Below are 27,558 nucleotides of genomic sequence, written 5' to 3'. Positions count from 1 at the left end.
CTGTTTTATGGGAATTGACGCAGATGTTTCGGACTAAGCTCGTGTGCTCTTGGCTTGTACTACTTAATGCTAAATACATTGATTGAGTTTATCCTTGGAATCACCCTTTGTTATTTACAAATCTCTTTGTCAAAGGAATGAAGAGTCTCAATGGAATATTTTCAACTGTTTACTCTATTGTCACTAATTTACTGTCTTTCCAATTAATTGCTAATAATTTCCCTAGGCATCTGTTATTGGTGCAACATAATTCCGTCATCCAATTAAAAACCCGGAAGAAATTTATTTGAAATACGAACGAAAGCTTCTAAAAAGTCCAGGTTGTAATTGTAAGTTAATTGTAAAAGTTCACTTAATAATTATCAAGGGAATGGACTGAATACGAAACTACGTATGGTTCGTACATGGAAATAACACACACGGCCGTAGTTTACAACCATTTTCATACTCTTTTTCGACTTAAATTGATAAATTTTGATGATTTGGATTATATTTCATCTAAGGCTTTTAAGGGTTTAGAAATGGCTTTAAAGGTTCAGAAATGGCTTTAAATGTGAGTTGAACGCTTAGTTGATATATCACAACCTTTATATAGATTCGACTTATTAAGTCGAGGTAGAGATTCAAAATGGCCCTGAACTACGTTCGTGTTTGTTATTTCCATGTAAGTAGTTTAGTATGGCATGGATTGTAAAATATCAGACTGTTAACGTAACGTGGGGATGAGTGAAGTTGGTGAAGGGATGGGGTATTCTTACTAGAGTGTCGACAATATGAGTCGACTTTCCAGGGGTACCATTTTGGTTATTAATTTTTCAAAACACTCTTCATTTGAAATTGTACCATCATTGGTTATACTTCTCGTCCCAGCCCCTTCATTACAGCTCATATATCAATTATTAAGCTATACCCTGTACATAGTGCATATTGCCACTAGGGAAAAACACGACCCAAGGGTGATACTATCATCAGTAACGCTTCTCGTATCAGCCCCCTCATTACAGCTCTCCAATTACATCCTGTACATAGCACATATTGCCACTTGAGAAAACCTTGACCCAAGGATTGTACCACCATCAGTTACGCTTCTCGTATCAACGTATAACCCTAAAGTGCATATTGCCACTAGGGAAAACCTTGACACAAGGAGATGAGCTGGTCAGAATGTTGGCCGTTATTTCACACTTCAGTTGCTACATGAAGTTGATAAATTTGGCGATAACCTTGCAGTAATATACTTGGCCTAAATCTTGATAGCGACCAATTACCCCTCTATTCTAGGCCACATCTATAATAATGTCGGTTGAATCGATTCCTCTCACGCTTTATTATTGTAAAGAGCTCTTTAAGATGGCTTCTTGATGTAAATGACTATTATTAAGAAAATACTATTTCTAAATAAGTATCTTTTTTATTAGCAATCAAAACACTGTACTCGAACTACGAATTTTGATACATTTTCATCAATGTTAACTGTTATGATCCAGGCCTGTAGCCAGATGTGATTCTTCGGAAAGTAAAAGTAATATATCAGGAGTTGAAATGATTTGTGGTGTTTAGGTGCAATAATTGAATAGGTCAGTTATCAGAATTTCACCCACTCCCTTTGATCCCTGTAGATACGGGCATGTTATTATCTCAAGCGCAACCTTATAACCAGTTAGATAGTTTGGTATGCGCTAATTTCAGTGAGTTAACAATACTTTGGTGTACTCTATTCCATTCTGAGCATAGGAAACTACTATTTTATCAAGCAGAAACTGTTAGCTAGTTTGACACGATAGTTTGGTATTGTCTAACTATTTCTGACAACTGTTATTATCTGAAGCACAATCTGCTAGTTAGTTGGACAATATAATTTCGCGTGTCGTGTCTGTACAAACGATATGATCAGTCAATTTTGTTTAAATCTTATGACTTGTACTTCAACCCTGAAATATCAAACGTTTTCAACGAATGCGGATATCTTAGTATACGTTTTGTTTCAATTCAATATGGTATATAAGTGAATTATGGTACACAAAATTGAGATAACGAATTCACCTGGTTGTTATTGAATAGGTGTAATGGCATTCTGATATACAATCACATCAGAGGAAAGGGAATTACTTGGCGATTGTTAGCGGTAAACACAGAATAAACTTTCCTCAAGAGACCAGTAATAACGACCACTTCAATTAGTTGCTAGAATAGCGCAACGGACATCGTATTTTGTAAGATGAATCAGTCCGGATATTTGGTTTTAGTCAGTAGGCAATTATCAGCTTCCGCACCTTACAGTCCATCCGTAGTACGGAAGTGGAAGTCTCAAAGCAGCAATCCGGTCAACAAGGCTACTAATCCCCCTTTGTACTTGTTCAATTTCACTAATTAGCAAACTAGATCCAATAGTTTTGTTGAAGGTGTTAGATAAGACAGAACACCCCCTCCCACCCCCTTCAAAAATCACCCTTGTGTCTGTTGCTACCCCAGGCTGAAAATCGGTGATAGAGTTCATCAACACGTTTATCTTTATTCTATTAGTCGGTCAATAACCTTGTCTTCTTGTTTATACCAACACCGTGATGGCGAATTGTATCATAATTGGAGCTAAGTCAATAATTACTTTGATGTTTTACATCTAACGTTTCCATCGTGTGACTTTCTAGTCGTTAATCTTTGACAGTATTTTTCATTGGCGTTTCCTAAGGGAGATTGAACGGGTTAAGCCCTCAAAATGCACATATTTTGGGACGAATACGTATAAGATCATACTTTAAAGTAAGGTACATTTGGTGTATCCATCTGTTGCCGGCATTTATAGTTGTAGCTAGGAAATGTAGGAAATGGTTTCCCCTGCAGGGTTCATTTAAAGATTCCCCTACAGGGTTCATTAATAGCATTGCTGTCACAGTGTTCATTAACCTCCCGTTACAGAATATATATATTATGAACATGGATCACAGCTCAGATGCCAGAAATAGTAATAAAGCAATCGTTCGCAATCGCAATCGAAATTATATACGAATTAAGGCCTGAGATCGTCATTCTGTAAAGTGATTAAAAATTGGCTATTTTCGATTAAAATCAAATCAATAGTCCCTTATATTAAGATCCGTAGTTCCGAACCTTTCGAACTCTTTTTGAAGTCCTTGCGACGTTTTGAAGCCGCGGATACCCCTTCTTTCATTGTTGTTTAGGCTTCTCGGTTCATTTTTTAATCTTGAAGAATATTTATGATTGAGAGGGAGAGGAGCCTATTTGCTATTGGGCGGATGCAATTACACATCTGGGCTGAATCTGGGTATGAAAGAATGTCTTAATTGGGGTAATGGATAATAAGAGATAATATCATCATGCCGTGTAGAAGTCTAATTTAAAACTGGTCCAAGTAGCGGTGACATTTAGCAAATAACTAGTATCAATGGCATTTATATTCTCCAGGGAGACCACGACACCGTGATGACGGGACCCTCTGGTCATGTTCCTAGATTGTTTTTCTGTGTAAAAGGAAATAATTTGTCTTTCTTTGACATCTTTATCCTAATATTCCGGTTGGTAATTTCCCGTTTCTCATCTGTTTTCAAGATATATTGTCTGTATGACTCCGCTATATCATCGCTCAAACACTGAAATAACCGTGTATCATGTACAAGGGCACACGAACCCTGGTTGACAGTTCTACCAGCTGGTCTCCGATCAAATTTATTGGCACTGATCTTTCCAGGTTTATCAGTGCCGTGACCGTAAGTTCAATAAATCAAAGTAGAGATGATAAAATAATTTTTTTATTACAAATCCAAAACAGATCGTCCATTGCCAAATTCACACTCCGAGCTCTCTCTCTCTCTCTCTCTCTCTCTCTCTCTCTCAATCACGTGATCTTACATCATGAAACAATCGGAACTGACTGATAATAGTGTATGCATATAAAATGACTCTAAATGTGTAATATTTGATTATGACAATCAGTATCCGGTTACAGCCTATGCGATGAAATAATGATGTAAGATAACTTATTCGAGGTCATCAGATTTTCAAATTGCGACCATAATTATCAAATCAATGTCGATTCGTCGATAGAAATAAAAAATATTGAATTAGTCTTGAATGTACACATATGGACTCACTCCACTAATTCATTTGCTATCTCTTCCCATGTTAAAACACGAAATTCAACCTTCCGCCTTTAGGTCTCTCATCATCTCACCATATCTTAAAAATAATGCAATTTCAGACATCAAATTCTAAATTTAGACCAAAAATTACTCAAAAATAGGTTTGCAAAAACCTCAAAAGGGAGAGAGAAAGAAGATTTCTAAATGTAGCCTGGACTACATTCGTATTCAATCCATGAAATGTTTTACTGGAGTGAGTCCACATATACTTGATTTGTATTTATTTAGACTCTCACCATGACGGTAGACTTTAGAAACAAACCATAATAAATAAAACATTGGTATATAATGGATGAGATATCAATAGATTGTGTGATTTTAAATAGAAATTCCGGTAATTACTACTCCAGTGAATACCAGTCTTTCTTTTTATTCAGATGATAGATCGCTTTCTTAAATTACCCAGTTTATAATATCTTCAAACAGAAGGCATTATGGCGACTACCTACTGATTTCTTGGACCTTTGGTTTCCTTTTTATGTTTAAAGGGGCAAATTTCCCATAAAATGTAAATAGAAGTATGTCGCATAATTCCTTTCAATTTACTTTCTATTTCTATATATATTTTCTGTTTATGCCAGAGTTTCAAGAAAGACGAGTCGTCATTGTAACTTTCAAACGTGGATTTAAAGGCTCAAATTTGGACGGTGAGCTATATTACTGATTCTTATTATGAGACTAAGGTACGTTTGGTCAAACGGATGGCGAACCTTTCCCTTTAAGCAACGTGTAGGGAAAAAATCACAATAAACAACGGAACAGAATATTATGATAGACCACTACTCCTAGACCATTTTGTACACAGAATCTAACAGCGCTAGCCACTTTAAATTAATTGGTATAAAATTCAATAAGAAAGAAAACAGAAGTATAAAAATTTGTCTTTTGTTACAAATGAAATATCCGGCGTCTCGGGGATTTCTACCTAATTCATTTCACAAATAGAATTCTGTAATTATTTTTTAATAACCCCTAACCTAGATTGGATCGTAATTTGGTTACAATTGACAAATAAAAACATTAATTATTATTATCTAATTTCCAACCGTCAATCAGCTAGAAAACCGATAAATATAACGGCAACTCGTATGGAATATGGAGGAGAATCCATACCACAAAATGTTTTGAAAGATGTTTATTACGTTAAAAAATATTTAATTACAAAATATTGTCATTGTAGAAATAGAGCTCAATACATCAATTGTAGAGCGATATAGAAATACCACAGTTAAAATAGAGCTCAATACATCAATTGTAGAGTGATATAGAAATACCACTGTTAAAATAGAGCTCAATACATCAATTGTAGAGCGATATAGAAATACCACAGTTAAAATAGAGCTCAATACATCAATTGTAGAGCGATATAGAAATATCACAGTTAAAATAGAGCTCAATACATCAATTGTAGAGTGATATAGAAATACCACAGTTAAGATAGTGCTCAATACATCAATTGTAGAGCGATATAGAAATATCACTGTTAAAATAGTGTTCAATACATCAATTGTATAGCGATATAGAAATACCACTGTTAAAATAGTGCTCAATACATCAATTGTAGAGCAACATAGAAATACCACTGTTAAAATAGTGCTCTATACATCAATTGTATAGCGATATAGAAATACCACTGTTAAAATAGTGTTCAATACATCAATTGTAGAGTGATATAGAAATACCACTGTTAAAATAGTGTTCAATACATCAATTGTAGAGCGATATAGAAATACCACTGTTAAAATAGTGTTCAATACATCAATTGTAGAGTGATATAGAAATACCACTGTTATAATAGTACTCAATACATCAATTGTAGAGCGATATAGAAATACCACTGTTAATATAGTACTCAATACATCAATTGTAGAGTAATATAGAAATACCACTGTTAAAATAGTACTCAATACATCAATTGTAGAGTGATATAGAAATACCACTGTTAAAATAGTACTCAATACATCAATTGTAGAGTGACANAGAAATACCACTGTTAAAATAGTACTCAATACATCAATTGTAGAGCGATATAGAAATACCACTGTTAAAATAGTACTCAATACATCAATTGTAGAGTGATATAAAAATACTACTGTTAAAATAGTACTCAATACATCAATTGTAGAGTGATATAGAAATACCACTGTTAAAATAGTACTCAATACATCAATTGTAGAGATGAAACACAGCGTATTTGGTTAGTGTACAACGCATGCGTGTCGAACAACTATTACTTTGTAAGATAGCCATAAAACTAATAAATTGTTAAATGGCGACAATAGAGGGGAATTTTTTTTCCATCGTCTGTTTTAGAAAGTTGCAATTAATGTAATGGCATGTTACTGGAATGATGAACCTTTCCAGATACAAATAGTCGTCGTGGATTTTATCCAGCCCAAATAGGGTCGGATTTTAACTGCTAATAACTGGAAGGTTCGAAAAATGTTTTAAAGAGAGGCAACAAAGCGAAGAGGGTAGCATCTTCAAAATGTCAAACGTTTGCTATCTTCGTATGTATTCTTGTATGTTCTTATACCATTACAATTTCTCTAACAATGACCTTAATTCAATAATTCATATTTCAGATGACTCTGTTCTGTTTTGAAAATTTTCGTAAAATGCATGTATACATATTGTACTTTCCTTTTTTCTTTTCCTTTTCTTCTTTTTATTTTTCTGTAGCTCTTTATTGAATTTTGTCAGCTTTTCTTTTATTCATGTTTTTTTTTGTTTATTTTTTTTGTTTTCCTCGAGGTTCACCTTTAAACGAAAATTTCAAGATGGCGTCGATCTCCACGAAAGCTTTAGTGAATTAGACCTGAATGTTAAAGTGAGCCTGTCAAGGGAATTAAAAAAACTGTTAGAAATTTTGTTTTTTGATTGCAATATTAACGATGGGCTCATTTTACATTGTAGGTATGTTCACTACAGCTTTTGGTCGAGAGACAAGGAAATGGAAACAGTGGCTTAAGAGTAAAATAAAAGACGAACATATAATTTACTGACAACGACTTCCTTCAGGTTACCTCCCTTTTTTGTCAAAAGTCTATAATATTTATCGGAATGTCCGCTTCTCTGGTATCTGCCAGGGCCGTTACTACATCAAGGCAAATGAGACAAATGCTTCATGCAGAATTAGACAACAAAATTTATTTTGTTCAAAAAATTGAAAAATATATATATGATAGCGGCTAAATATATTGATTATTTTATAATTTTTGTAAGACATATAGAAGCAGCAAGTTAAACATGAAGAACATAAGTTATATGGATATACTACTTCTAGTTTTATTACATACTACGTTTACTTGATATCGTTACCTGTATGTGTTTCGAAACGTAGTATGTAATAAAACAGTAGTATATCCATATAACTTGTGTTCTTAATGATTATTTTATGTCTATAGTAAATTGGTCTCTGTTCGGTATTAATGATAAAATTACCGGTATCGAATACAGTGAGGCAAAAATCAAGTTAGTCTAGTAATACTACCACTACTAGACTAACTTGATTTACCAAATGGTCGCCTCACTGTATTCAAAAACGACCATTTAATCATAAATAAGGATATTTAGCGCTCTGGATACACAAATATCATACATCACTTCCCATCAGTTAAAACTAAGCAATGTAAGACGTAATAAAGAGTTGTTAAGGCAACGGTGAAGCAAAATGTGAATGAGTCAGCAATTTTTAGTTAGAAATAGCGCCATTTAGTAAGGGGAGATAACATATATAATTATGTATTTGTGGTTTGATGATTTATTACGAATTCTTTCTTTCTGGAATTGCATAAACCACAGGCATCGGACGAGGAATTGGAATGTTTCAAATAGAAGTCAAAAGTGTCTCCGATGCACATAAAAAGGCGACCTCTTTACAATCCCTTTAATCTTCGACATTATATGTCGATTTAGGCATCTGTTATTGCAGACAAATAATTGTCAGCTAATATGCTCTATTTTCATTTTTAAAGGTGATATGAAATTTGTGCTATTATTACACCAAACATTAAATAATGTTATATAATTTTAAACATTGAATTCAATGATTTATGGGCCATTATATTTGTAAAAACACAAGAAAATCTAGATGTTTAGAACTTTTACTAATTTCTTCTTTAAATGAGAGCCAATAACTGTGTTATTTCTTTAAGCAAATTTTATTTCCTGGTATATTTTCTTGTCCTTTTTCGCAACTAGTTTTAGATTATTTTACATTTTAAAAACTAAGAAAATTATTTCTGATTTTAAGGTTATGTATTCCTGTAAGCACACACCCTGTAGCGTTTATTTATTTTTATTTTTTTCTTATTCCAGGTATGTTTACCATAAATTTCAAACGAGAATTCCAAAGATGTTGTCAATGTGTCAACAAAGATACAGAATTAACGGATCGGATCGTGAATCGTGGTGGTTCTCCGGCTCCTATTTCAAGACCCAACTCGGAACAATCTGGATCATCTTATAAAAATTCGGAACGAGTATATTATCGTAGTTCGGAAAGTCATTCCAGTGTACCAAAGCGGTACAATTTGTTGTCTGAGTCGATTTCAAATTCGAATTCCCGGGTGTCTGTGAATTCCACACCACGTGATACAGGTGTTTACAGAGCGAATATTAACAATTTTGTTGGGATATAGCATGCCTACACCTATGTTGGTGTAAGTAAGACGGGTTGCTTGTGTTAAAAGGTTGAATATTAACAATTTTGTTGGTATTTGTTTCGTGTTGTCTGTGAATTCCAAACTACTGAATTCAAGTGTTTTAGAGCGAATATTAACTATTGTAACATGTTGGGATGTTGTTGGTGTCTGTGAATTCCAAACCACGGGATTATATTGTTTACTGAGCGAATATTAACAATATTGGTAAGATGTAATAAATATGTATTGGTGTTTGTGAATTCCAAACCAGGTGTTTAAAGATCGAATATCAACAATTTTGTACGTATGTAAAGCATTTTTCTTGGTGTCTGTGAATTCCAAACCACGGGATTATATTGTTTACAGAACAATTTTGTTGGCATATGAGGCGTATTTTCTCCGTGTCTGTGAATTCCAAACCAAGGTGTGATAGTGATTACAAAGCGAATATTAACAATTTTGTTGGCATCTTATACCCTTTCGTCGGTGAATTCCAAACTACAGTGTTTAAGAGCGAATATTTAATATTATGTTTGGATGTTTTCTTGCTGTCAGTGGATGCTACCGTTTCCAGAGCGAATATTAACAACTTTGATGGTATATAAAACATAAACGTGGATTCTGTGAATTCCAAACTGCGGAATACATATTTTGTAGAGCTAATATTAACTATTGTCAAGCGTTGGGGTGTAATAAATGTCCTTTGGTGTTTATGAAATTCACAACACGGGATGATTGTGTTTTAAGACAATTTTGAATGCTTATGGATGTCTGTAAATTGCGAAATACGAGATACTGCATATCATGGATTTTGGAAAGGTTTTTTTTTTAAGTGATTAAGTCCACGAAAACCGTTTAAACTTTCCATGAAGCCTTGATTTGTTCTTTTGATGGTGATATTTCTTTTCTTTTGAAAGTCAACGAATAGTTTTGCAAAGTCTCATAAGCGTGATTTGGTTATTGTTTCGTGACGATGATTTTAATTATTGTAGGAATATGAGATAATTAAGTGTCTTGTATTATTTTATTTATCTAAATTAGCAAGAAACAATCTTAAAATCTTGGAAGTGCTGCCAGGAGTACTGAGGAGGCACAAACAAATAAAATCTTATTTAACATCGGACCGGATACTAGCCTCAACATCACAGCACCTAGTCGCACAGCAGACGACAATTCAACTCGCTAAAGACTGAGTTATTCGACTGTAAAGTGTGTACATTTAAATAGACAGTGGCGAATTGTGAGTATCAAAAGCTCATCTTTTGTCAGTTATAACTCACTATATACCTAATTGATATACGAAGCCTGTTTAAAGGCCAAACGATCGACTTTCAAGGATACATTGTTGATATATTGGCTTCATTTAGAAGGTTTATATGTAACAGAACCTAGTCTCTTAGAAAAACCAAATTTGAAACTAATATTTCCATTACAGTTAACCCTAATGACATTTATAAGCCAGGAAAATGAAAAATGTTATAGGATTTTATGTGCATCTGGGACGTTTAGTTTTCGTGGAACAATCTAATTTCCCGTGAAAAGTCTAGAATTCCGGTAATCCCGGAGTGTGATAGGAAATGAATATATAAAGGTCACATGGATTCAGAAGATACATACATGGAAATTGTGCCACTTTGTTGAAAAGACCCTATACTAATTTCAAAATACCACAATTTTGTACAAGTGATGTTCATAAGTCGGATTTTATTGGTATCACGATATTGTTGACAGGTCGGAAAACGTGAATTGAATCTGAAGAAATTCGTGTGGAACGTGAGAAGGTTGCCCTCTGTGCTTGAGCAATATTCAAAATAATTCGAGAGCTAATATCGCTAATGTCAAAATCTTGGAACTGCCATTGATAATGTCGTCTGCCTGTGAAGATAGAGCGGGAAATTGGTCAAGTGGTCATACTAATTACTTCTATCGCCCACTTCAATACTCTAGATGTCAGCGAGCAAGACGTCTAGCCTTCAGCATTGCCATTCTTGTCTTGATCAAGCAGCGTCCTGTCTTGGATAAGATAGATTTTTAGTTGTCTTGCTTTCAATCCAATCTAATGAAAATTAGCTTACAATTTCGTTTCTCTTTTCTTTCTTATATTTTCGTCTCCATTGTGATCAAACATTTTTTTACGACAGTTCCGTAATAATGAAGTTATATCAATCAATGAAAGCCGTTTCTTGAAGACGATGACGAATTGTCGTGGGATATCGGCTGCGCGAAGAGGTTATCATATTGCTCTACTTTGGGATTCGCTATCAATCGCTTGTCATAGTTATAACGAAACGGATCCCAGAGAAACGCTTTGATAATTACTACTAAAGGGATTGCAGTAGACAACTTGTTAGATTACATTTAAGACGATGGATATAGAAAAATAAAGAAAAGAAACACAATTGTTATGTAAATTATTGACAAGAACCCAAACAAACCACAATCGCTAGACAAACTACTAACTATGAATAGCACAGATCTTTTGCAACTCTATTTATGTGGATTCTATAGCTTGGACAAAAGAAACTTCTAGATCAGCACTGTTGATCAGTAGACATAGAAATGCAATAATATTAAGTCACCCATTTTCAAGATAATTCTCCGTGATCCGCATCGGAGGAGCCTGGGTGATTGGCTCAAATTACAACCCAAAATGAAATAGGGTATGTGCATGGAAGAATTGACAAAAGAACTTTAGAAACCCAAGAATCAGTCTATTTCTAAAGGTTCTGCATGTCTATGCATGGAAGAAGTGACAAAGAACTTTAGAAATCCAAGATTTCAGTTTATTTCTGAAGGTTCTGCATGTATCGCCTACCGTCAGTGCTATGTCAAATAAATATTCACTCAAATGTATGGGATCTCAATGTTATTGTTCATATTGTAATATATGTATTGTTTTATATTATTTATATACATATAGCCCTAGCCCGACAAATCCAGTCCCACCAGTTCCTTAGTCGTGATAAACGGACATGATTTCGCCACGATTAGAGCCAGACATGGGAGTTGTGCCAAATTTGGCTTTTGTCATTATCAAATTATCAAATTTAGCGATCAAGTGAATTTGAAATAATTCCCTTGCAAAATGACATCAAATATTTGGCCCTAACATTGACGAAACAACAACCGTATAAACCACGCCTGGGGAACTGGTAAAGTCAGATTTGTCTGGCAAATTTAGTCCACGAGCCGGATCAGATATTGATAGCATTTGGTGGGACAACTGACGTTTTCCTTACATAGATAATCGATAATCGTGTCATAGAAGACTTAACTCATCTGTAATAGGTCGTCGTGATATCTGTTTATTCAAAATTTCAATCCGATGTCCGGTTCCCTATAATGAAGAAAAGATGTACCATTAAAGTTCTTAGACTGTCTTCAATCCAGGTCACGTTTGAACATTCAAACTTGCACAATAATAAATGTAAGTTATTATTTAAAACCACTAAAAGTGACGACTTCACTACATTTTTGATTTTCCATTTTGAAACGTATATGATCATTCTGGATAGCTATCACCTGTAAAATATTTAGGCACTTTATCAATAAAAAAAACTTCGCCAGAAAAGTAGATGTCGTCCCACCAAAGGTTGCCAATATCTAAAATACAGAGATCTAGGTCGTGGACGTATACTTAATTTAATGCTCAACACATCACGTGCCTCTAATAATGATCGATTGTTTTCATGCACAACTGCACGATTGTATCCACATGCTAGCTCATGTTCAAAATGAAGTTCTCAAATGCGACCTAGTGCTGGGTATCGCATATCATGCCACGATACGATACGTATTGCGATACATGGGTCACGATACGATACGTATTGCGATACATGGGTCACGATACGATACGTATTGCGATACATGGGTCACGATACGATATGTATTACGATACATGGGTCACGATACGATACGTATTGCGATACATGGGTCACGATACGATATGTATTGCGATACATGGGTCACGATAGATACGTATTGCGCTTTATGGTAATAGGATAAAATTTTACATTTTATCTTCAAGGTTTCTAAATTTATTAATTTAAAACTGTGATATTTGACAATGTAATTGTAATGTAGTCTTATGAGCCTCTTCCTCACTACCAATCTAACTGAAATTACAATTAATTAAAAACATTTCGATGAGAAGTATCAAAAACAAAATCAAAATTGTAACCTAATCCAAAAAGGATTGGTCCTCAACATAATTGGCTACTGACGCTAAAACAAGAAAAAAAGATAGGATTATGATACTTGTAGCTAGAAAATTCAGACCAGTATGGAAAGATGACTCCATTCACTTGGATCAATAAATTTAATCTAGCTCTACAAATTGAACGCATTTTCTCCGAATTGGTTAAAAGCAATTAGATTTAACATGGATTTGAATTGATTTGATTTGAGACGCACAAAAAAGATAGATACTTTTCGGACGATTCCTAGTAGGCCTAGACATTTGAGAACATCTTTTAATGAACGCGTTATACTTTTCCCCATCTTTTGTTGTTATTTCTAAGTGATATGAATCTGAACAAATTGTATTAAAGGGATGAGGTATTCTAGAGAGCTGACATCATTTTGAGCAAGTTATATTTGTGGTGACGACGCCTCAATCTGTTTATACAGCCAATCTCAATCCCTGTTTATACAGTCAATCTGTTTATCAGTTTATACAGTCAATCAGTTTATACAGTCAATCAGTTTATACAGTCAATCAGTTTATACAGCCAATATGTTTATACAGTCAATCTGTTTATACAGTCAATCTGTTTATACAGTCAATCTCTGTTTATACAGTCAATCTCTGTTTATACAGTCAATCTGTTTATACAGTCAATCTCTGTTTATACAGTCAATCTGTTTATACAGTCAATCTGTGTATTCAGTCAATCTGTTTATACAGTCAATCTGTTTATACAGTCAAGCTGTTTATACATTCAATCTGTCCATACAGCCAATCTCTGTTTAAACAGCCAATCTGTCTATACAGTCAATCTGTTTATACAGTCAATCTGTTTATACAGTCAATCTGTCTATACAGTCAATCTGTCTATACAGTCAATCTGTTTATACAGTCAAGCTGTTTATACATTCAATCTGTCAATACAGCCAATCTGTCTATACAGTCAATCAGTTTATACAGTCAATCAGTTTATACAGTCAATCAGTTTATACAGCCAATATGTTTATACAGTCAATCTGTTTATACAGTCAATCTGTTTATACAGTCAATCTCTGTTTATACAGTCAATCTCTTTTTATACAGTCAATCTGTTTATACAGTCAATCTCTGTTTATACAGTCAATCTGTTTATACAGTAAATCTGTGTATTCAGTCAATCTGTTTATACAGTCAATCTGTTTATACAGTCAAGCTGTTTATACATTCAATCTGTCAATACAGCCAATCTCTGTTTAAACAGCCAATCTGTCTATACAGTCAATCTGTTTATACAGTCAATCTGTTTATACAGTCAATCTCTGTTTATACAGTCAATCTCTGTTTATACAGTCAATCTGTCTATACAGTCAGTCCTTAATACAGTCAATCTGTTTATACAGTCAATCTCTGTTTATACAGTCAATCTGTTTATACAGTCAATCTGTTTATACAGTCAAGCTGTTTATACATTCAATCTGTCAATACAGCCAATCTCTGTTTAAACAGCCAATCTGTCTATACAGTCAATCTGTTTATACAGTCAATCTGTTTATACAGTCAATCTCTGTTTATACAGTCAATCTCTGTTTATACAGTCAATCTGTCTATACAGCCAGTCTGTAATACAGTCAATCTGTTTATACAGTCAATCTGTCTATACAGTCAGTCTGTAATACAGTCAATCTGTTTATACAGTCAATCTGTTTATACAGTCAAGCTGTTTATACATTCAATCTGTCCATACAGCCAATCTCTGTTTAAACAGCCAATCTGTCTATACAGTCAATCTGTTTATACAGTCAATCTGTTTATACAGTCAATCTGTCTATACAGTCAATCTGTTTATACAATCAATCTGTTTATACAGTCAAGCTGTTTATACATTCAATCTGTCAATACAGCCAATCTCTGTTTAAACAGCCAATCTGTCTATACAGTCAATCAGTTTATACAGTCAATCAGTTTATACAGTCAATCAGTTTATACAGCCAATATGTTTATACAGTCAATCTGTTTATACAGTCAATCTTTTTATACAGTCAATCTCTGTTTATACAGTCAATCTGTTTATACAGTCAATCTCTGTTTATACAGTCAATCTGTTTATACAGTCAATCTGTGTATTCAGTCAATCTGTGTATTCAGTCAAGCTGTTTATACATTCAATCTGTCAATACAGCCAATCTCTGTTTAAACAGCCAATCTGTCTATACAGTCAATCTGTTTATACAGTCAATCTGTTTATACAGTCAATCTCTGTTTATACAGTCAATCTCTGTTTATACAGTCAATCTGTCTATACAGTCAGTCTGTAATACAGTCAATCTGTTTATACAGTCAATCTCTGTTTATACAGTCAATCTCTGTTTATACAGTCAATCTCTGTTTATACAGTCAATCTGTTTATACAGTCAATCTGTTTATACAGTCAATCTGTCTATACAGTCAATCTCTGTTTATACAGTCAATCTGTTTATACAGTCAATCTCTGTTTATACAGTCAATCTGTTTATACAGTCAATCTGTCTATACAGTCAATCTCTGTTTATACAGTCAATCTGTTTATACAGTCAATCTGTCTATACAGTCAATCTGTCTATACAGTCAATCTGTTTAGAATTCTGAAATAGAATTTACGAAAGTTAAATTCATTTTGTGAGATATTTGTTCGTCAGATTGCAGCCTGATTTATATCCACTAACTAGACGATTATGTCCCATCAATTTTGTAGATTGTTAAGAAGGTAATGCCTATTGTTCTATACTCATGTGATTTGTATATAAATATTGAAATTTGTTGAAAGCCGACAGCATTCTATAAAATTATCAAATTATTTTTTAATAAATTTATCACAAAATAATGTTATCTTTTTCTTTCACTTTGTTGACCATGAAGTTTTGATTCTCCCATTTTAAAGAGTGTTGAAATACCAGCCAGTAAAGACAAGATTTAGGCCGTTATTTCATTTGCCATCTGTTTCCATGTTAAATCACGAAATTCAACCTTCTATAACGTGTTCGAGAAATCTCGTTGAGAACTTTCCAATATGTCACATGGAAGCCTGGCCAATACTTGAGTTTCTGGACAAAAATTCAATATATCATGACCATGAAAATTTTGAGCTAGCCAAACTGAAAGTAGACCACTACATTTTATCAACATCCACTTGACTGTCACTAAACACAAAACGACTATAATTATCCTATATCTCTCATCAACTCACAAAATCTGAAATTTCAGACAAATTCCAAATTTAGATAAAAAATTAGTCGAAAAAAGGCATGAAAAAAGCCAAAATGAAGGGGAAAAGAGGATTTCGGAAAAGAGGATTTCGTATACAATCATTTCTATAAAAGTTATAGTGGTCTGAGTCCTGATAAGATAGCGTTAACACAATGGTCTCGAGCACCGACAAACAATAAGCAGGTATGGAGGTAATCATTGCCTATTCATTATTTATTTTTAAAAACCACATTTCTCTGGCTTTAAGAAATTTATCAAGTTTGACAGCAGTTATATATATATTCAATAACAATAAAATACATGTTGTTGATAGACATAAGTTTGATCAAAAAAAAAGATCAAAAAAAAATTTCTCAGATGTTCAGCCCAGTCTAGTCCTTTGTGTTTTATTGATAATTGAAATCGCAAAGTTAATTATAATTTCAAATAGTCAACAGACAAAATTTGATCAAAGAGTCATTTCAAGCTGTATAAAACGAGATTAAAAGCAACCTGTTAAAGGAATACCCTACGGAGCCCCTTAGGCGCAACTTTCCGTACTTTTATAAAATATTTCGTTTAAACGAATTAATTATTTCTTTAAAACGAAATATTTTATAAAAGTATGGAAAATTGCGCCTTAGGGGCTCCGTAGAATACTCCTAAAATGAACATAAAAAAGATTAAAGCGTATTTCAATAATTATTTTTATGGATAATTACTTATATTGTTTGATTTCTAGAACCTGGTTTAAAGTCATAATTCAGGTAAGATCACTGATAAATAAATACTCTCTCTTGGTCAAATTTGAGCGAAATCTAAATTTATTTATTTATTGTAGAGGTAGTATTCCTTTAATTTTAATCCTTAATTATCAACAAGTGTTATTAATTAACTCTGACACAAGACACTTTGAGCACAAATGTAAGCAGTCTTCTAAGGTTTATGTTTCGTCTTAATGTGGCTATATTAGGCAACTACAGCGCGAGTGTGAACGAGACCTGCCAAAACCCGGCACTCAAATCTAAACATCAAATACACTAGTTGTCAGAGATATTGAAAACAAGTTATTTAAACGAAGGAACAAAGAATTTTATTCCTCAAGCCAGAATAAACGATAGGGTAAAATAAATGCGAAATCTATCTTCAACTACTCATACATTTAGAAAACCCAAAGGAAAATTTGCCAGGACAGCTGCAATAGTGTTTGTCGATTTCCTTCTATCGAGGGACATGGGACCTTGGTTCTTTCCAATCCAAACGCCTATATGCTGTTACCAAATTTTCCTTGAAAATGGAATACCTTAATGGCCCTAGAAAGGGTAGTAGAGAAAGTCAGTCAATAAGATGTTCCGGAGGAGGATGACCACGCCCTTCGTCTAGCTAAAAATCTATACAAGCAAACCAATTCCGTTACTCAAAATCTCATCCAAAAATATTACAAAATCGACAGTAAAATCTGTATAGAAGTTACTCCTCCAAGGAGAAGTATCATTAGGTGTTTCGAAAAGACTAAGCATAGTCTTCTTCGACACCCGCCACTACTACAATTGCTAAAATCATGAGATATAATCAATTCAATTTATATCTGACCAAACAAATTCTGTTATCATACCTACTTTTACTCATCTTTGATCATGAAACAGACCATATAATGATACATGTTCGGTTAATAACATAAAACGTTGGCCGATATTTTTTTGATGATTATGTAAGCAAGTTGGGTATATGATAAACGTGATTAATAAGCGAAAAGGTACTTTTATAAGTCACGTAAATTAGCAACCGTAATGTATTTCAATTTTCTCAAGTCTTTTCTCAGACTCTTGACATTTTCAAGATTTTCAATGGTCTAATAAAAAGTTTCTCATATTTTCGGTCGCTTTCTATTGGATTTTGTCTGTTATTTCCGTTGAGAGATCCTGTATTTGGTTTTCTTACATATTGTAAATTTATGATTATATCTAACCTATAAAGGAAATGAAGTAATTATTGGTCTCCGAATGGAATGAGGAAACTTTTAGATAAATCTTACAAAATTATTTTATTCTGAAGAGAAAAATTGACATAACAACCGGAAGCAAAAATGCTACAAAAGAGGCTGTCTGATATGAAAAAGCAAATGATTGTAATATATATATATTCCATAATTGGCAGAATGGCAGTATGATTAGAGTTCATGGATTATTAGAGTGATTTCAAATTGTTCTGTAATCCGGCATATAAAGTACATGAAAAGTACAATCATAATGGTGGTTTAAAAATACATTGGTAGCAGCTAAGGATATTTCTTTTGAGGAACTATTTGAAGACATAGCTCCATGCCACGATAATACAGATAAATACATGTAGTAGTATAAGAAGAACATCCTAGATAACTTACTACAGTCTTCGTTTGACAAACTTGTCAATCAATAAACCAAGTACTAACTGCAAAACGAAACCCGAAATCCGTAACAACATATTGACGATATAGTGGTAACAGCTAATGAATGAGTAAGAAATGAAATGAAATGGATGGATTTTGTAAGTCCTACTTTTCTGAATATGAGTAAAAGACAAGAATATTATTATATAATATTAATCATTATCATTATCAATTAATATCTATTGACCAGAGGGCTCGTCTAACACCTGGTTTTTGTCCAAATAATCAATGCCCAATTACATCTGGCTCCACTGAAGGGGCCTTAATCGTTAAGAAAAACGAATTAATTGATATAAATTTCGGCTTGTGAGTGGGGGATGGGGTTGTGTTTTGAGTAGGCGCCACATACGTAGCGTTGTTTAGGATCTATCAATGCGCACCTCTCTAGATCAGAGTTTTTAGACCAGATTTTGTCGGACACATAGGTAAGAAAAACGAATTAATTGACATAAATTTCGGCTTGTGAGTTGATGGGTGGTGTTTTGAATGGCCCCACATACGTAGCGTTGTTTAGGATCTATCAATGCGCACCTCTTTAGACGGGATTTTTAGACCACTGCATTCGTTTAATTTTATCAAGCATCCAGACATCTCCAATTTTCTTGCATTTAATGAATATTATATTTCTCATATTGCCAATTTCATTCCAGATCGATTTGACAGCTGGTATAATTATCTTTCTTCTTCCTCGTACTTATATAATTTTAAGGTATCTGTTTGTTCAAGGGTACCCAATGGAATTGCTCTGGTATATATTCTTTTATTTTTGTAAGTTAAAGGATGGTTAAAGAAAAGTTAAAAACAGAAAATAGAAAGAAATTACTTAAATTCTATTGACTCGTGACAGAAAAATTTAATTTAGGATATTTAATTGGTCAGTGACAAAAATCCATTTCAAATCTATCTTCATTAGCCAATCAGATTACAGTATGTCTTCAAATCTTGATTATATTTCAATTATTTGAAACCAGCCACGTTTTAGTGTAACGCATGGCCACAGCAGTTAAAAACATCCTAACTTGATAAATACTGCGTCACAAAATGCCGGCGCTACGGAGGGAAGAAAGAAATTTGATTGGTTAAAGCAGCCGTCATCGAGTTAGGTCAACAAGTTAATTTGACGAACGTTCAAGTGGGTTGTCGTTAGACCCTAACTGAAGTGGCTATATTACAAATGAAAGCCAATAAATGAACGGAAGGAAAGTTTGGTCTAAATTTGATTATACTGCAAAAATATACAAAACATAAAAATGTACCATTCAAAGTAAGGTTTAAAGCTTTCAGTATGTTTGAATTTGAGCAACTATGACAGTGAAGTGTGTCGATTGGTGGACAATTCTAGGGAGAGTGTTAACCTCTAAAGACTCTTCATATAGTCTTGGTCAGACATAAATTGATCTGATTATATCTCTTGATCTATATAGTAATGGCGGGTGTTGCGCGAAGCAGACCATGCTTACTCTTTTCAAAACACCTGATGGTACTTCTCTTTGAAGGAGTCCAATACTCTCAGTTGTGCAATGCTTTGGATTAGATTTTGATTAAAAGGAAATGTCTTGCTTGTGCGGAGTTTTCTGAAATGAACATCATGAAAGAAAAAAGGCTTTTACTTGTCCTTCCACAATTATAATACAATCAACTTAATAATTTTTAAAGATAACGATAGAATGAAGAGGCTTAAATTTGTTGAAACTGCTTCCTTAAAAATTAATAAAATTCGTTTTTGTATAAACCCTATTAAAACAAATTTAGTAGTTACATAGATGAAAATTCATATATTAGAAATATTTTCAGGTATGATTTACATCGTTTTTAATAATGAAAAATTTGCATACTGCCTCTTTAAACTGGAAAGGTTAAAAAGTTCAGAATGCCTGACTTGCCTATTAATATATTTCAGCGACAGAGGCTAATAAAATAAGAATTACTTGATAGACGCAAGCAGAATTAGTCTGGAATTTAAATGGTATATTTCCCTGCTAAACATCCATTAATCTGAAATAAAGTACTAGTTGATAGAATACTAAGACTAGATTAATGAGTCTTATTTATCTTATTAAATCTATATATCATTGTGTTAACTATTTAATTAAAATTAAATCGAATAATTCAATGGTTGACCTAATTGTTTGAGAGGTATACAATGAAACTCAAACAGAATTAATTTTAAAGAAAATAAAGGAAAATAACTGATATGTCGTTGGCCAATACAAAATCGATAAACACATTACATAAAACTATCGACTTGGTACGAGTCTTACAGTTAGGTTTAGAACTTTTCAGCCAGCCCTCTTATGTGATGTTTATCAAATGTTTTTTTTTCTTTTTTTTTTGGTGCCGACCTTTTAATAAACGGACATTAATGTCTTCATCCATATATAAATAAAAAATCTTGCTCCGTTATGCGAGTTGCTTCTTCCGTAACATTTTATCCAGGTGTGATGTTCAAATATAGCTAATTCATAATATCTATTCCCAAATTACATACCAATGGCTAGATCTCCCATGATAGAAACTAATAAGAACAATGTTCCGAGGCTCCGGTATGGATTGAATGACATTTAAATTAAATGTATCCTATAAATACATGGTACCTTCAGCCAATGTCCACAAATTCAACAGCTATCCTAATCGAAGTAATGAAGTACACTGCAATCTGGTGTCAACTCTGGGTCTGAAGAAATGTACAGGCAATAGGTGAAACGTCAAAAACAATTCATTTAATCGGATGTCAAGCAATTGCGAGAGACTTCAGGACACTTTTTATGGGACATCGACCTGTATTACAAGTCCATATAAAATGAGGTTTTTAATAAGCTTATACTAAACAGGAAAATTTGCGATTGGACGACATCTAAAGAAAATACCTAAATCTTCAGAAGAAGCCACGTGAATCTTAATCTATAATTTGATAGAATTGAAGAGACCAGTAAGTGTAAGTTAGGGTCTTAAGACAGCCTTCTTTAACATTTGTCTGTTTGATGTCACCGTAAGCCAATCAAATTCATGCCCTCTTCAACTCTGGCATTTTGTGACGGTTGTGACATTTGTGGTGGTGTTATCAGACAGAGGAATGTGTAAGAAGGCCGTCTTAAGACTCTAACTGAAGTTGCTATATTAAAAATAAAAGCTAATAAAAAAAAACGGGCAAAAGTTTGGTCTAATTTTAATTAGCTTGTCTTTATTGAAGTTATATACGCTGATCATCAATACAATTACAAATACAATTACTTCTTGATTAAAGTAAAAAAGTATGAATAATCAAAGATTTGAATAAATTGTAAATCATTTACTTGATTAGCCATAACCAGAGAAAACTAAACAGGATTGAATAGAAAACAACTCGTCAATACAACCTCATCAAGTAGATTTGGGTACATTGACAGCTCAGAGCGGAATGGTGTGCAGAAAAGATGGACCGTACGGTTTTTGTATAGATTTTATACAAGTTCCAGCATATTTCGAGTTATAATTCAAATTCTGAGCTTTCCCAAAGTTCTTGATCTACGAATCGCCTTTTTCTGATTAATTTACAGCCTTCGATTTGAAAACTGGATTCTTGCAGTAGACAACTCTCTTGTGAAATACCCGACACTTCGTAATTTGAATTCTAGATAGGTGAATATTCCATTAAAAAGTTAAATCATTTTAATTAGGAAGCGGCTTGGAATTTAACGATGTAACTAAAAAGATTTAAAGTCGAATCCCACAAAAGACCAACATACGTCAAATTCAAATTAGTATTCAGTTGTTACTTCCCGTTTCAATATTATTCAACAAATTTCCACATTGGTTTCAATTATAACGTGAGATACTTAATAATTTATTGCCAATCGCTTTTGAATTTAGATTAGAGATCCTCTTTTAGGATATGAGTTTTTCTGTCTAGTCGGAATATATTTACAAACACTTATAGCTTCAAATAGTTTGATAGTTCTAGATAGTTCTAGATAGTTCAAGATAGTTCAAGACAGGGACTGTATAACACTGAGTCTAACTACGTAATAAACTTGGTCTGATCTAAACTATCCTCTAGACACTGTCTAGTGAGAATATATTTACACTAATGGCTTCAAATAGGCCAAGGTCTATGTACGGTAAAGATCCTTTCTACCAGCTGGGCCTTGGTCAAATCTATTGGCATTGGTCTCTCCCAGATTATCTGTACCCATTTACAGCTTGGTCGGGTGAAGATGACTTATTTAAGGTCATCGGACTTTCACACGCTGACCGAGATCGGAACACAAAGCCACCATTTGTTCGACGTAACAAAGAAAATGACGTCATGTAAAGAACCAAGGCTGACTGTGTATTGTTTTTAAGATAAATTATATATTCTGACAAATAGATTTATTGTTGTTCTCTCATTCACCTTGGGTGTTCTCACATTTCTATAACCGCCAAATTAATGGAATACTACATACAGGGAAATGGGGAGGGGCCAGTGTTTCATTAAAACAAATAGGCTGGCCCTGATTTACCAGTCACCACCTCTCCGTTTCAAATTTCATTAAATTATTTAATGCCCCCTCTTGAAAACTCTGTGTCCACTTGCTCCAAGCCCGGCCCCACTCACTCTTCCGGAACACCAAGACACTCAACTCACATAGCTTTTACCGTTTCTGTAATTGTGTCATCTGACACACCTTTTATCTGTACGTCCAATAATTATTATTATTATGAATTATTAACCTGATAATAATTGTGAGGCACTATAACTATAACAGAATCTTCACACCAAGTTATCACACCATCTATGATTATAATTATTACAGGAATTGTATCTGAGAATTACAAAGACAGGACGTTGGCTTCAACAACATAAGTTATTCGGTGTCCTGTTTATCAGCTGATCATGGATTGCATCGCTGAAGACTGAATGGCAAATTCCGTACTACTACCAGATTGGGATAACGAAGACAGGCAACACCATGCAGTATGCAATAAGGGAAATTTTTTACCAGGACAGGATCACACTCTCTTTCGATTTCCACAGCCTGTAGCACAATGGACCTGTTTTGGGTTTTTTTCCCTATCGATCGACTAGACTTTTTCCCCATGCCAACAAATCCCCTCCCCCAACACCTCCTGTGTTTCTCTCTCTCTTCGCCACAAGGACAGGATGGAACCAGGCTCAAAACAGAAAATGGACATCGAATCGATAACTACATCAGTTCTTCGGTACATTCTGTTTATCAGTTGATCATGGACTTTTTGGCTTGTTCATGGGGTGCCACGATGTAGCATCATTCGACAATAATATTTGTTTGTTGGAAATGAATACTCCAAGGAGCATTGGTAGAAAGGCCTAGACCAAACAGCCCCCAAAGTACATCTTTGGACTGTTTACGAGGAAGCTATAATTTGCCCTGACGATCAGGAAAGAGTCGTTCGAGAACAATATCAATATTTTCTTTAACTCCATAGTCTACCCAGACAGTTTCCAGCAATATGAAATTTAGTCCATTATTTCACATAAATTGATATATAAATACTATTTTAGCGGGAAATAGGCCTGAGATATCAGACGACAAAATTATCAAGATTGAAATAGATGAAACGTTCTAGGCGTTAAATGACTAAGATAAATATGAAAAAGGTTTTAAACCCTGAAGATATTTTGTTCAAGAATTCGCACTTTTAGCTTGATTCATTTTTAAAATAGTAAATTGAAACTGGTGACATTACTACAAAAAAATCCAACAAATCATAATAATAATTCAAAATATAATAATGCGAGTCCTTATTTTGCCACATGGACATCATAAAGAGCAAATCAAGAAGCAGATTTCACATGACCATTTGGACCAGATTTTACTGATTGCTATGCTACTTCAACTACCCTCGACTTCAAGAAACTCGCCCCAGCTGCAGCGTCTCTCTTTCGTCAAGGCCTCTGACTGGCTGTATTTGTTAGCGTAGCAAACGTGACATAAGAAAAAGCTATTAGAGTCAAGGTATAATACCAATTCGTAATATTCCTGTAATTATGAAGGGCAAACAGTTCGGATAGCAAAGCAATAATAGTACAATGAAATAAAAATGCTACGAAATATGGATGAAGAAACGATAGTACCACAATGATAAGTACTACTGGAGGTGTTGTCAAGGCATTCCGACTGTTATAGAACACCAGCTAACAATCTACAATGCGGTATGCCTTTCAGAGAGTTTACATGATTTATATTGTTTATTTGGTGTATATATTACAACGAGTTTGTTTGTATTGAGAACACTATTGAACTAGATGTCTGACGGTACAATTTTAAGTTACTTTTCTCAAATCTCTTGGTAGTAGTAGCAAAACAAGTATCAGGTGTGACAACTATCATTATCAGCAATCCATTTACTCTCAGGAATGCTGACCAGTTCTGTAACCTTGGAAACAATTAGCATCATTACCACGAGTGGTTAACTTGATATGACATTTTGGTATTAATGGAATTTTAATGAAGCGATCGGAACTGACCACAGCTGTACACTTTAAAGGCACAGATTCGCCTTTTGGAGGGGGGGGGGGTAATTTCGCTCTTGAATATATGTAAATAGTCTTTAGAAATACTAGAAATATACGAAAATCACATAATTCCTTTTAAAAATATATCTAGTTTTTAATATCTTTTCGCAGAGCCTCACGAAAAGACAACTCATCATTTCAACTTTCAATCGCAGATAATTATTGACACGTATGGTTTTAAAGGCTCAGATTTCGACTTAGAGCTGTAACCATTATTACTTGTGAGCTTAGGAAAAAATATCCCGTTTCTAAGACTAAGGTACAATTAGTCAAATAAATGGCGAAGCTGTCCAATTAAAAATGAAATAATAACAATAATTCCTCGGTTCAAATAGAAAGCAGGTTTTAATACCTAATCATAATTAATTAGTTTGGTTTTATGTTATAATGACAGATCATATGGAATTACAAAACCATAATTAGAAACCGAAAACGTCAAAATTAGGAAGACTTTATTAAGTTTATGTACGACCCTTTTGAAAGGTTATCAGTAAAGGCTTACGAGGATCCTGCTTATTAGTCAGTTATAGATAAAACCTTTTGTTAATGATTTTACAAGGTTATCAGTTAAGACTCACGAGGATCCTGTTTATCAGTCAGTTATAGGTAAAACTTTTTGGTAATAATTTTTTTAAGCTAACAACTTAAGTAAAACATCTGTGTTATGATTGATGTAGGTCGTGTAAAGGTGCGATTATCGATACAGTAGAAAATAGAATAAGTGAACACACGAGGTACGGGTCCGGACATGGCGCTGACACTATTCGCTTCTACTATTTTCTACTGTATCGCTAATTCCGCACCTAACACCGTACTGGACACGTACATCGTTTATCCCCACCGTTACTTATACGTCACACGTTCGACAATGAATAAGTAGGACATACACTCTTAAAAGCTCTCAATATCTCCTATCTTAAAAAATAAAAATCACTATTACAGTTAACTTATATGTTTGTTGTATAACTTATTTCACTAAATTAATGATTTACTTAAACCTGTTACCATGGACATCCCTTGTGGATTTGTCCTACACTTATTTGTAATTGTTTACCATGTTCAGCAGCAGTGGCTGATCCTCCGAGAATAAATCGTAGAAAATAATTGTTTTTGGCATTAGTAAACATATCTAGGAGTTTAGGGAATATTTTTACCAGAGAAACGCCATAAGGTATTTAACTGAATTTCCTGGCTTACAAAAACATGTTATTAAGACTTTGAAATGAAATGAATGGAGTTTTACGTCGATTAAGAAATTGAGAGCAAGGTTGTAACTACATTGAGGAAAATAAGGCCAATGCCTCATACCGAATTTGTCAAAAAAAGAAATTTTTTTGATGAAATCGACCAAGGATCCTGAAAGGTAAAAGGTAATAGAAAGAAAAAGGTTGAAACCCCCTGGCCTAATCAGATCATAATCCATAAGCATAAGATGTACAACACCACAAAATTAAATGGTCATTCTGGGTCATTCAAATCGACAAAAGGATACGAGGTCAATATGCAATGCGTCAAATAGTCATCAACCCTGGTCAACCAAAATAGAAACGAAACCAAATACTTCAGATACCATCTTCGTTAAAACCAGACCACTTGTGTAAAATGTTTTTTAAGTAAAGGGAGATAAATCCAATTATTTTCACATATCCATTCTCCACTTTAAATGTATTGTTTTATGATTAAACTATCATGATCTAATTAAGTTTTGATTTATTGTTTTAAAAAATTTTAGTGTAATGAAAGCAGGTTAGCATATTGTTGAAAATCGTGTTCATTTCACATAAACACTAGACCACACAACTTAAACGATACCGGTATTTAGGGAAGTAAAAGGATTGCCTGGCCACGAGTTTTATTAATTACAAGAACCACAGACACCGGAAGTAATCAGAAAGACGTAATTCCCGGAACACGAGCACGACACTTTGCACACGCCTTCATCATAAATCAGGACAATTAAAATTATGAATTTAATAGAAGTTACTTCCCTTTAATAATGAACTGACAAAACTTTTAATACGAATCATTTACAGTTCTGTAGCCAGTGGATATATTCAACTCTCGTCTATTCATTCATTTTCCCAGCTTTCTTGTCATACATGAGGATTTGCAAAGATAAAAACTTACGTTCACGAAGATCTTTTCTACCAGCTGACCTCAATAGACAGATAGAAACTAACATATTTCCATTTTTCAGCTACACCATCAGGGTAAAACACAAACACTGGGAAAATGACAACACGGGCTGATCACAGACTGGAACTAACTGGCATCGGTGCCAAAGATAGAAGTCATGGGGGCATGACTGAATAGAAGATTCACAGGACCCCACGTATCACGATAATAGGAGCTTTTCTATTTTATTAACTGCCAATAGTCTGACTGTAAATCCAGAGATTAAAATTACAATAAGTTAGTCAAAC

At 33.9% G+C, this 27,558-nt stretch overlaps 1 protein-coding gene across 1 annotated transcript in view; it reads left to right on the top strand.

Moving 5' to 3' along the window:
* LOTGIDRAFT_173242 (hypothetical protein) overlaps positions 1-9,808 on the top strand; it is a gene marked incomplete at both ends in the record, with an annotated part of 50,715 nt that extends 40,907 nt beyond the window's left edge. The window contains 3 exons of the mRNA XM_009050708.1: positions 4,739-4,804; positions 8,478-8,685; positions 9,796-9,808. Coding sequence (XP_009048956.1) covers positions 4,739-4,804; positions 8,478-8,685; positions 9,796-9,808 — 287 coding nt within the window. The remainder of the gene's footprint in view (positions 1-4,738; positions 4,805-8,477; positions 8,686-9,795) is intronic.
* Positions 9,809-27,558: the final 17,750 nt, after the last annotated feature.

This window comes from Lottia gigantea (assembly GCF_000327385.1).
Source record: "Lottia gigantea unplaced genomic scaffold LOTGIsca_153, whole genome shotgun sequence".
Taxonomy (NCBI): domain Eukaryota; kingdom Metazoa; phylum Mollusca; class Gastropoda; family Lottiidae; genus Lottia; species Lottia gigantea.
The sequence above is the reverse complement of the archived record's forward strand: the minus strand, read 5'-3'. Positions and strand labels throughout refer to the sequence as shown.